General features: G+C 42.5%; 1 protein-coding gene and 1 long non-coding RNA gene across 3 annotated transcripts in view; one reads left to right on the top strand and one right to left on the bottom strand.

The window, feature by feature from the left end:
• The window catches only part of LOC139767830 (nephrin), a 192874-nt gene that overhangs the window by 94050 nt on the left and 85719 nt on the right, over positions 1–13105 (bottom strand). For both annotated transcript variants that reach the window (XM_071697488.1, XM_071697489.1), the window contains one exon: positions 8304–8414. In XM_071697488.1, coding sequence (XP_071553589.1) covers positions 8304–8414 — 111 coding nt within the window. The remainder of the gene's footprint in view (positions 1–8303; positions 8415–13105) is intronic.
• LOC139767832 (uncharacterized) overlaps positions 1–13105 on the top strand; it is a 172503-nt gene that overhangs the window by 102909 nt on the left and 56489 nt on the right. The window lies entirely within an intron of this gene.

The raw sequence follows: 13105 nt of genomic DNA, 5'->3' as shown, positions 1-13105 counted from the left end.
GCTTTTCGAAGAATATACCCGCAGCGAAGCCCCCGGTTTTAAACACGGGGCCGCTCGCTCACTTTACGCGACGAATGCGCTCGAAATGCGAGCAGGGGTCAATTATTTTCAACAACCGCGTTGAATCGACGACGACCGCGGGCGAGCACAAGAGCGCCGTGATTGGAGAAGAAACCCGAGGTTTGAACTTTACGTGACGATACGCGTGACGAGGTTTTTTTTTTATTTTGCACAGCGAGAATGAATGAATCAGTATTTTTACATTGAAAGCATTTCCACGGAGCTTTTATTTACTTAAGGCGATTGCGACTGATTGTTTTTGCAAATCGAGTTCTAAAATAACCCGCGTTGCGGCTCATTGTGGAAGATTTGCAAATGAAAGTTTCTCTCGAGATTCGGGAACAGTAAAATCTATATGCGCCATGTAGCCCATGTAATTTACATTTGAAAAGTCAAACAGCTCTGAAATCCGATGAGAATCTGCGGAAACAGTCAATCGAAAGTAAAAATTCAATCTTGGTAACATAGTTAATATTTGTTACCAGAATTAGGCAAATTATGCAGAGGAATTAAATAATGTTATAATATGTGCTAAAAATATATAAAATAAGAGAGAAATTTATTCAACATTATATTATTATTTAAAACGTTAAAATTTATAAGCCCGATTCGATATCATTATACGTATATCGGATATACGTAAATGCCAGTGGTGAATTAGAAATAAATATAATGTCACCCCGGATATATCTGTTTATGCTGATCGGACACGAAGTTTCCTTTTTAGAGAACGTTTGCATAATGGAAATCTCTGAGCATCGTTGCGCAGTAGTTCCCCTCGGCATACTGTAGCCCAAAGTTCTGTTGATATTAGGAATTACAGCCAATGCGTTATACAGTTTGAATTTATACAAGATACACTGCGCGGATTTCTTGGCCCCAGCCATTTGCAAACCTCAAAGCGGAATGAAAGAAGCGTTACTGCTAAGAATCGCAAATATGAAAGTACAAATCCAACGAAGCCTGAGTTACTACAAACTTTGCCACTTGCAAGGCGCGCGTAAAATAGAAAATATTAATGCTCGATTTATTTGTAAAGTTTCGCGTCGCTTCGCATTTTGAGAGGAGAACAATTTCGTGAACGCAACAATAAATTATTTCGTCTCGAAACTTGCTTCGATAGAGATTAAAAAAAAAAACTTTAGAGAAGTCGTTAAACTCTACGTAAGGGTATAATTATTGACTTTCTCGCGATATTGTATACACCAAATATTAATTTCATATTTAATGGAGCCTGATTCTCGCCAAATTGCACATAAAATAGGAAACATTAATGTAAAACTTCGTAATTTTACTTTCTAGTCTCTACTGCGATATTCCTTGAACAACTTCATAAATTAGCTCGTTTTAAAACGCGGTACAAAAATATCTTTGGATAAATCGGAGAATTTTCTCTCGCGTTCTTAAATAACATCCCTCGCAGCAGAAATATCTTTTGCATGGTATGCGAGGATATCGCAGGACTAACGACGAGGCGCCACGAGGTGGACGAGGTCAGCTCGTAAGGGACGGCATGCATTTTGCAGGATTTTATGCCACAATAAAATAAATTAAAGTCCATCGCTACTGCTATCCTCTCGTGAGTTAAACGAACCGAGAATTCTCCGATATAGGTTCTTTCAAAATTAAAAAAAATGTTAAATATGTTTATATAATGTAAGATAGCGACGCAATCTGGCTTTTCTAGTCTCTAATGTTTAATTATGTTAATTTAAAATATAATTAAAGTCGATTTTTATTAAAATTATATAAAGATTGATTACAGATAATTTAGACAAATATTTTACAGCTACTGAAGGATGCTTTCGCTGCTGTACTAGAATCTCGAAAGATTCACATGACGAGAGAATCATGCTCAACACCAATGTTACACGTGCATCAGACAGCAAAGTTTAGAATTGAAAGCGCGACAAAAATGTATAGCCTCCAATGCCTAACGACATGTGTCGAACGATACATTTCACTCGTTTCCTCCACTCTCGCGAAAAACAGCGTGACACCACATGCTGACGCTTATGAAACACCCTGTACGAAGCGGATGGAAACGCTTTGCATATGCAGCCCGGCGTAAACAGAAGCGCGTCATGTCGGATTTTATCCCTCGGCCGTTCTTTCGAGCTGTCCGCCGCGTTTTGTCTCTGACTCGGATTCGCATTGGCAACTACTCGCGAGGCGAGTTGCTTGTTGCGCGTGTCGTAAAATGCCGCGTTTCGGCCCAGTCGAAGTGTCAAAAGCGTATTGTCCAAGGCGGACGTCGGTTCGCTTTGCTCGAGTCATCCTGTTAATGACGAGCGCGAGGAAGAAAGAAAGAAAGAGAGAGAAAACAGGCGTTTTAGACGCATCAGTTATTATAATTATCACTTTCACAGACGCGCAAAGTGCAATTGAATCAGCAATATATCAATGATACGACTATATTAATAATCTTTTCTCTGATATTAATCACACGTTGATTACCAAGAAAATAGATACGCATCATCCTGCATTCGAATTTGCACGCGAGAAACTTACGAATTAAAAATGCACGTCGGAGTCGTCGGACGATACCAGTCGTTAATTCGTGAAACAATTATATTTTCGTAACATTGTTCGCGAACATGACGTTTTCGTTTTCTCAGATACGAGCTTTGTACCTCGTGTTTTTGTACCTCGTCTTCTCGGATACATTTCTCTTCGCAAACAGTAACAAGCGACAATCCCTTTTTGTAGTAGTTCTCCTTGCTCGCGTCTAAGGATAGTGACATTAAGGAAGACGGAAAGCGATTTACGTCAGTATAGGGCATTACAAACATAGCCACCCGGCGCACTAAAATTGCCGCGTTGTATCATGTACCGAGACATTCATGTGAAATGATAACGCGCTCTTGCACGTTGATAGCATTTGTGCGAAATTTTATTTAATGAAACCGATACGCAGTAAGCTATTATGAATACAATTTATATAAAAGCAGCGTATAAATAAAAAAAAAACAGGTTTGTGTGATCTATCAAAGAAAGAAAGAAAGAACGCAAGTAGATTACCCGAGGTATCTGCGAAATTGATCTCATGCTACGTCACTAGAAATAATTTAATTGTACTACAATAGCGCGATTGCGCACACATTATACAGCTTATTAGTGTTCAGCAAATAATAACAAGGTGTATAAAATAGCGCATTGTACTATTCCGAATTGCTACGTGATACTGCAGGTCAATCATACGTTCCGCTCTGGTTTATCCGGGTGGACATCCTCAGGGACAACTAAAGTAACAATTTGAGACCGCAAGTAATATTCGCCCGAGCACAAGTCTGACAGCGAAAACGATGCCTCGAATCGTTATCCGAAAATTCGGCGGTAAGCTAGGATGCGAGCATCCACGAAAGCTGCATTCGAGCGAGCTACCCTAATCCCGCTTCGCATTAATAGGGTCTTTATTTCTCGCTGACGTTGCTAGCTCGATAAACCGGCTGCGCCGAACTCGTACGGGGCGCTGTGCTAAATCGTGTGCCGCGAATAAACTGCGATTACGGACCAGGTGAGCAGCTCGAAGAACTCGCCGAGCCATGGGTAAATCGATGACGATCATTAAAACTGAATTATATGCCCTGCGCATTAATACCGGAATTATGTGCCACTTTGTGTGTGTGTGTGTGTGTGTGTCATTATATTTCCTGATAAAATTGGCCATAAACGAGTATTATTATTAGTTACAATATTTTTGCTTTTACTAGTAGACGGCATTATTACTATTACTACTATTTTTATAACCATTTTTTATGTTATAAAAATTTAGTTTATTTGTATAAAACTTCTGAAACAATCTGTGTAAAATGTCCAGGATAATGTTGCAGTTGACGAAATTTTTGCCAAGAATGAATGTTTAAGATACCGTTTTATTGACATCGATGTTAAAAGTGTCATTAATTTTCCGAAATACAGGAAATTAATAATTGCTAGAAGAATCTCGAATGGTTATTATTCGCGGAAACATTTGGCAAAAAAATGCGATATATTTTCAGAGATAACAATTTTAGTATATTCCTCTTGGCATCCTAGGACGCGTTTTATTTCCTTTTATATCGGCCAACGATTTCCGCGGCGTACGCCGCGCGCTTTGAACCTTGAATTAAACCGCAAAAATACTCGCACTTTTCTAGAGGCCAACCCCGTCTTTTACCTCTCCGTTTAATACGTGCGTAAACTGCCGCAGCGGCAGCGGCAGTGGCGGCGAACGCTGTATTATGAAATTGGCGTGGACGTATTATATTTTGCAACGCAGGTGTAAAATGCGTGCCTGTATCCCGGTGGTGTACACACGCTATATCCGGATGCTTTTCACGGTTTTGCCGGTTTCGGGCAAAAGAGGTTTCCATGTCTGCAAAAAGCTGCATAATTATCGCGCTCACTGACGCGAGAGAAGAAAATAAATCTGTAGAAGTGCAGTCTGCAACTTCCAACTGGACAAATATTTGCGCAAATGCTTCAAAACGTGCGCAGATGCATTTGCACATTTTGTTTGGCTCCAGATTTACTATTTATTTATTGACACAATGACATTGTTACTTCGTATTTCAGTCTAAATTGAATGTGCTTTCATAATTCAAGTTCATGGCTCGATATCATAAAAGTGTTTAATGTTACAAATACGGAAGTGGCGAGAGAAGATAATTGATTACGTTTCTCCCAAGTGCGAACGTTATCAAAAGAAGCAAACGAAAGAAGTGTGTTGCACGCTAAAAGTCAGGGAAGCACGACGAATTTCGCAAGGGAGCAACGAGCGGAAAAGTCGTGCAAACAAGTGGCGCTCTGTATTTCTCGGCGAATGAGAAATACGAGCAATCAGCTGTTCCCGAAGAGATCAGACGAGCGGGCGCGAGAGTTTCCTATCAGGGAGGGAAACGATAGCGAGAGAAATGCGCTAGTGGGGAAAAGACGGCAGTACAAATGCGTCGAAAGTTCGCTCGTCGCACTTTCCGCTTGACGTGTTGCGGCAGCGCGGTCCTTCTTACCGCTCCGCCTCTCTCTTCCTTTTCTGTCGCATCTCGCATTTCGTCACGAGCTTTCCGCCCCCGAAGTCATCAGCTATACCTGTACCCGCGGACGCGAAAAACTCGAGCGGCAAGTCGGACGAGGCGAGCTCGTTTCGTTCCCGTGTGACAAATCACCTGTCCCGAGGAGCGCGCTTCCGCTCGACGCCGAAACGCAGCGAAAGGTGAAATTGCAACGACAGTAAAAACGCGTCGCGTTGTGGCGACCGGGGAATTATGCGATTTCGGTTGAATTTCTGTCAACTAATATGCTCTTTAACGCGGAAGCTATTATTAAGGACCTTCTCGCTTTTTACGTAGCGATAGATATAAAAAACTGTCAGTGGATGAAAGGAAATATAATAGCGGGCAAAATATTTTTGTACGACAGACACGATATACCCCGCCGTTAATATCTGAAGATACCTCGGTTAAGATTGTGAGGCTGAACACGATATCCTGAGAAAATCCTCGGTAACGTCGACAACAAAAAAACGTTTCGCGACGAAAGCTGGATGAACCGCGCGCGGCGGTCCCCCGAGAATCCTCAATAAGGCGCAACAATGGAAACGTAATAATAAATAAGAAGCCCATGAAAACGCAACAATGGAAGCGTAACAATAAATAGAGCGAGATAGGAAGACGGAAGTGAGCCAGGACGTGCTATAATTTCAAATCATTGCCATGCGGAAGGCGAAATGCGAATGCAATCGTTGATCCTTGAAATTCCTGAAAAATACCTAAAATCGCCGATTCCTCAAGTAGTTTCGTACCGAGAATATGTTTTGGCGCTTTCGATATAATACGCTATATTATAATAATAAGACGACAAGCACATCTTGTAATAAATTCGAGGAGATTGGAAGTTGAAGGAATTGCGACGATTGAAAATCAAGAATTGATATTCGGAAGGAGGTGAGACTTATTGACTCTTGATAATTTCATTCTCCGAAAGCATTCTCGAAGTACATAACAGTACGTAACGGCTTTACCTTCTTATAAATTATATATCGCCGTATGCTCCGCGATTGCAAAAGCCTAATACGTATTTTAGCAGTCGGCACCGAGGTGCGCGGCTTTAATTATTTATCCGCCGTTTTGAAATTCAGTGGTATCGACGCACGATACATTCGTCGACGTGACGTGGTAGCCAGCTCGCGCAGGGCATCGAGCATTCTCGGGAAATGGAACTTAGTTCGAGACAATCCGCAATCTCGCGATGGAATTGCGCGAGAGGGTGGATGACGTCGAGGCAGGTCGTGGCTCGTGTTAAAGTGGAAATAGTGGCTCGGCAATGTAGACGGAGATTGGCACGGATCCAACGGATTTATCGCGCCCGGCAGGGGCGACGAAGTCAACTATACGTTAATCTTCTACCAGCGCGCTTTTCATTTTCTGCTCGCCCCCTTTCTGAGTCTTCGAAAGAGGTTTATCCCCGGCTCGATCGACTGTTTCTTATACTTTTGTCGAAACAACTATCATTTTTATCATTAATGACGAATTCATAATTTAAAAAAGTCTAGTCGTAAAAACATTTAATTTCTTACAGATCTCTCTTGTCAAATATTTTATGTTCACAGGTGACAAGGGTAATAGTTAAATAATTTATCGAATCTTTAAACATCCTAGGTAAAAATGCCGTGTATCACTATAGAGAAGCTGTGTGCTCGTATAAATTCCTGAATTGAATTTGGCGACTTTTCAAGAAGTTGATTACACAACAACGCGCCGAACTGCGAGGTCATTTCCGCCTCCTCTTCTCCTTCTTGATTTTTCTTGGATACCAAACTTCTCATCTCTTCCTACATTTACTATTTCCGTAAAACGTTAATATAGAAAGAAATAAAAGTGTTCTTACTCCGTCATTTACAGATTTTTATCAAGGAAACGAAAAGGAGTACGTGACGCTGTCCAAGATTTTCACGTGATATATTTCGAGTAAGAAACACCGGAATTTAATTCCTTGAGCTTTCGCATTAAAGTTACTATTTTGAAATCTTTATAAAAGCGAAGTAGTTGTGCTGTCCAAATAAGTAGTTCTAAAGCTACTTTAAGAACAAAAGTACTGCGCGTTGACGACAACCAACAACCGTCCAGGACTCGAAACTATTTCATCCAAAATTAAAAAAGAATAATAATCCCAAATATATCTTAAAAGTATAATCATCTGAAATATGCATAAAAAGTGACGTTTGTTTTATAGAAACTCAGCTCTAAAAAGATTAAAGGTATAAAGATATAGTTATCGCGGGTGGAGGCTTCAGGCGTGATCGCATATTCTATAATTTATTTTCGACGACAACGGAAGCGAGCGCACGATTTCTGGCGAGTGCATCGGAACGGTGGCAGTTACGGGGAACGAAATTGGCGTGGGTCCAGGATTCGGCCGCCGCGCGACAAGTCGCTTCAGCGTCGTTTCGGTGCCTACAGCGAAAAAGCGAGCGCGGACTCTTTTAAGCTTCTCCGCCCTTCTCGGCCTCGCAACCCATCTCCTGCTGCCGCACCAGCTCGCGACGATTCTTCTCGAGTGCGTTGTGTAGAGGACTCTAAATGGAATTGGCCTCGCGCCAGTGAATACTCGCGGTTCTTCGGCAAAATGAGATTTTTCGTTCGGCACGCACGACGTACATTTGCGCCTCTCGTCGTTTCTTCGAGCAATTCGCGCGCGTTGATCGCGTTATCTGTGAAACGATTCACGGAGGGAACTCGAATCGGAATCTGGCTCTGAACACTTTTGATCGACATAAGTCATCTTCAGTCATGTGAAGTCATGTAAATTTAAACAACACGCTTTTTTTAATTGCACAATTAAAGAGCATGGTTAAGGCCAAAGCACATATGACAGTCGTAGTCGTGGACGTAAGTAACGCACAAGCTTTGTCGTATCCTGATCTGTCAGGTCGGGAACTACGACCGTCGTATATCGCTACGCCATGTTGTGTGCTTTGGCCCTTACTATGTACCTTCAAGACTCGGATTTTGATATTATACTCTAGATAATTTATGTATATTAGCTGCGAGAGGCTTTGCGCTAAGCTTCTCGAGTGTAATAAAATCGAGTGCAAATCCTTATTGTGAATTTAAAACTTCAAGTTTTGATGTTGTAGAATTATAATCCAAAATGCTTATAATTAAAACTAAACATTAATATGCAATTGCCTTTTTCGAGCTATTCGATAAGAGAATTATGAAAAGTATGCGTAAAGTTATGTTGACACTGTAGCTAACATTTACCTCCGTGCACCTCGCAGACCAGGAATAGGTCAGCTCCCTCCGGGTAAGCCTCGAGAAGTTTACTCATGTCTCGCCTCTTCGCATCATAGATTATCGGTTTCGCCGGTGGCACTGTAAACAGAAAAACCGACATGTGAACGATATGCGCATTTTCCAGTTTGAAGAAATGTTTAAAGAGGATAACTTCGTTTCGAAAATTACAGTTGTCATTAATATTTATTACATCACATGTTAATATAATATAATATAAATTATAAAATATACATACATTTGTATGTAAAATATAATATATTTCTAATTCAAAATAAAAAAATTACTATTTATATACAACGTGTTTCTTCTTTTATTTCGTGAAGGAAAATTATATATGCATTAATGTTTTTACTTGCAAACAAAATACTTTTGCATGGGAGGCATCGCACGTATCTAGCCTTGGGCAACTATAATATAAACCCGATAAGAAAGGGAAAAGCGCGAGGAAGTGAAGCTGCAACAACAACAGCGCAGCTTTTACTTGATTGACGTCTCTTTCTCTCCCTTTCATCGCCAGCTCGATGCATCCACGATATAGTATAGAGGTAAACGCAAACAAGTCGACGAGAGACTCATCCCAATATGTCACCCGGATGTCAGATAGGAATTGCCTTCGGCTATTGTCGCGACGACGATGTATGTCGATGACGATGACGTCGATCGATGGTGTACGCTCCATTCGCTCGTGCTTCCTCTTCCTTTCGGGAAGGCGCAGCAAACGCGGAAAAAGATCACGTTCGCGAAGACGAACTTTCGGCGATACGGCAAACTCGATAAGACCATCTTCGACGCACGGCGAAATATTCTGACTTGGTTTACTCGGTTTCGCGGCGACACGTGCAACCGCCTTCGCGCGATCTCGATCACAGCCGTACGGTTGCAAACTATACGCAGGGCTCGACACTGTATCCTCGAAGCGGCAATATTCTCGCGCGGAATCGAGGCTTCGTGAGGATCTTTATGTAGATAGTCCGAATCACTGCACTTCGCTCTCGAGTGAGGTGCCGCGTGCCGCCATGTCGCCGGCGTGACCCGTTTGTTCATATCGTCGACGACCGTATTCAGGCTGTATCCGAAGTACGTGGCGATATTTTTGAAACGTGTTCTACGAGCACAAACAAAAATCGGTAAGTATTGTCGACCTGCGTTCAAAGCTATATATGACACGAGGCAAAATAGAAAATGTAACGAGCACGATATAAAATGTAGAAATTTGAATCTCATACAAATAGCAGCGCGTGAATATATGCATTCAAGCCTCATTAGACATTAATTTATCTTCAATTTATAGATTTAGCATCATGGATTTAAATTTAAAAGAAAAATGATCAATTATTTTGAGTTTTCTGAACTCAGCAATTAAATTAAAAAAAAAAAAAGAGGGGACGAGCACATTTACGTTATCGCAGAACATAAAAGCAATTAAGACTAATTCAACTATAATTACAAATCGTTCATCGTTCATCGTTCATCGCAAGAAGATATCGCCCCATCACGATTAAATTAGCGATGCGGAAAGAATTCAATAATCGTTGTCCGAATAATTGCCGTTTCCGACATGCGATACGATCGCCGTCGGCTCGAATCGACATGTTGAAGAGCAGAAACTTCAACGGAAGTGGAAAGGAGCGCTCCGTTCCCACGGGATTCCGCAGACGGACGTCGTAATCTCGACGGAGATTACACGAGGGCGGCGCAAGACGACGCTTTAGTAGCGCTAATACCCGGCATTCACGGTCTTTTATAGCGGCGTTTATCCGTCGGGAAGATATCCACCGGTCGTCCCATCCTCTCCCGAAGCGCGAATTTTCCTCGCCTCCAAACCCCGTCGACCATTGTTACGCTGACAATTGACTCGCTTGTGAGAAAAACCCGTAAGGTGTGCTCGATGTCCCACCAGAGAGAATCGCGCACGTCTGACACATAACGAACCTTTACTACTTCTTTGTCGCGGAATACCTACGAATAATATTGCCATATCTGCGACCCTCACTACGATTCGTTTATCTGTCACAAGGATTTCTGTCGAGATGTTTAATGTTAAAAAAAGGCTAAATCAAGTTAAATTAAGTCTTCAAAGTAAAATCATTTTCGCGCGTATAATTATAAATTTATAGTACAATCGAATGTAATGTATGAGAAACCTCTTGATATTACATATTGTGCAATTCTTTATTTATAACATTAATTAAAAATTGATTAACTATATTCATTATATTTGCCGTAAGAAACTTTTATGCCAACTACTAGTGATCGATATCACATCATATTTTGTACATTTCGTAATGATCCGGTATCACATATGTAAAACCATATTAATGCTAATTAGCAATAACTTCACGTTAGCTTTCCACGATTAATTACAGAATAAATCGCCGTCACAGAGGCTAATCTCATGAATATTCAAGCGATCGTTAGTAGTATATATAACTGACGTAATAGACCGATACACAAGCGACCCGCCTAAAAACGCCACCCTATCAAAGTCGAGCTATTGATAGCGCGGAAATAGCGGTACGTGTTGCATGAAGAGCCTTTCCTCACGTCCGTGGCACCCTGGTGAGAATTGCTCATTAATCTTCCCGCACGCGATTCACCCTCCGCCCGAGTTTTACATATTTATTACCGTCTCCGTGCGGTCGTGGAACGGCTGTTTTGGTATTCGGCCTGTTACGTCGTGTGCTCGCGGCATCGAAACTCCGCTAAAATCCGTCCAAAGTCGTACAAAGCGCTCCGTACAAAGCCAGCTCCGTGTGTGGCACAATCCGGGACAATCTCCATCTCTTTCTCTCTTTCTCTCTTTCGTTGCCCTTCTCGCCTCACAGCTTGCGAATATGATTTGCGGTATTCACGTGTCTTCCTCCGAGAGAAAGAGGGATGGGTGAACTGTCGTGTGGCTCACGTAGACGGTGGATGTAAGCCACCGGGGTTCGCACCCCGCGAATCCCGTTCGACGTTTCCCTCAGAATTTTGCGGGGTAGAACGGTAAAGCGAGACGGCGCGGCGGTAACATATGCGGACCTCGGTATCGCTCGCGAAACTTTTACTGAAATTCTCTACTGTGCAGAGAGCCAACGGGATACGCCGCTGTCTTGTCGGTACGACCGGTTATAAATGGGAGACACGAGGTGGTGCACCTGAAAAGTCGGTGCTTGCTAGCTTCTTCCAAGGATCGTGTTTCGCTGTGTTGCTCTTCTTTTTCTTCCTTCTTTTTATGGACCACTGCAAACATGGTCGAGCATTGCGCAAATGTCTACCGTGATTTTCCGGAACACCATTCACGGAACAAGAGCGTTAGAAAGTATCAGTGTCAGTCCCATTGTTCAGTTAGCCAACTATGAACATTTATTTTTATTTCACTAACTGCATTACGCTCCATACTAAACTCTTTTGTTTTAATATCAAATCCAATTTAAAATCATTACTCCTTAACGAGATAAAAGATATATCTGTGTCTTTCCAACACCCTGTTATTATGCACCTGATACTTTTGGAGAACAAGACCCCAAAAGGCATTTAACTACCATCCGGCAAATCAACAGGCCGTTGTTCAGTGTTCAGAGGGCTCGGGAGGTCGGTCAGAAAATCGAGAAGAATTTACTCGGTGGGCGCACAAATCTGCCGCGTCTACGAGGGTCAGCGTCGAGGAACGAGATGGGGATCGATGAGCGAGCTTCCGGCCCACGGGACTGAAAATCTCACTGGACGCGCGCGGCGCGGCGCGGCGCGGCGCGCTTCCAACGACAACGTGTAAACCGTTCGGCCGGCAACACAATGGCGGGCCGGAGGTCCGACGGAGCGAGGAAAATATATTGCTAATAGGGTTTGCAACACGGCCCGTTAGTCGAGAGTAATGCCTTACCACGGGGTGGCACACGTTAAGCTCATTTAACGAACCATCCCACCCATCGCCTCCTCTCGCACTCTCCTCGCTTTCTATCTCTTTCTTTCGCTCCCACCGCCCCTCACCTTTCGCCTTTTTTTGCCCTTCTACTCTCCTGCGTTCGTGCTTCCGTAGACGTCGATTAGATTTATGGACTTCCATCGTGTGTCACGCGCTTGCCCTCTCGTCGCCGTGCTCTCGTTCGTCGAGGGATTTCATCTTGCAGCCGCGATAACCGCACGTGACCGTTTCGAGTCTCTCGATTAGAGAGGTATTCTTCTTCGTAAATCGAATAGAACGGATTGCCCGTCGCTTTTACGCGACTTTAGTGAGTTATTACCTTCTGATGCACTTCGAGGTCAAAGTAATCGTGAAAGCTATATATAATCTTATCACTAATACTATTTTAGAAGTGATTCTCGATATTATAATATATCTTTATGTTATTTCTATAGTTTTTGTATTTACTTATTATTGCATAAGGCATGAGCTATCGCGTATAATTATTAAGCAAAAATATAAATAAATATTGCAGATTATTATCGCTTGCACAAACATAACACGCAAGGTATCCTGTCAAGATAGGCGTGCGCGCGACTCTCTTTTCTCTCTCTCTCTCTTTCTATACGTACGAAGGATATACGGATCATAAAACTATGTGGAAGTAGATTCTACGGCGCACCTTGAGTCCCGTCACGTTCGACAGATGCCCAAATGACTCTTCGAAGTGCTAACGTCCCGCTCTGCTCCTTATTTCATCGACTATGTACATCACCCCGGCGACGACGCCAACGGTGTCATGTTTGACCCCGCATGTGTTGCGCGCAAACATTGGATGCGCGCAACGTGGGGTTACATATCCAATATCTCTTGCGAAACACATTTT

The sequence above is a fragment of the Temnothorax nylanderi genome, unplaced genomic scaffold (genome assembly GCF_030848795.1).
Source record: "Temnothorax nylanderi isolate EJ_2023f unplaced genomic scaffold, tnyl_v1.0 TNYL_tig0012_pilon, whole genome shotgun sequence".
Classification (NCBI taxonomy): domain Eukaryota; kingdom Metazoa; phylum Arthropoda; class Insecta; order Hymenoptera; family Formicidae; genus Temnothorax; species Temnothorax nylanderi.
Note: the sequence above shows the minus strand (reverse complement) of the source record. Positions and strands in the feature narration are given on the sequence as shown.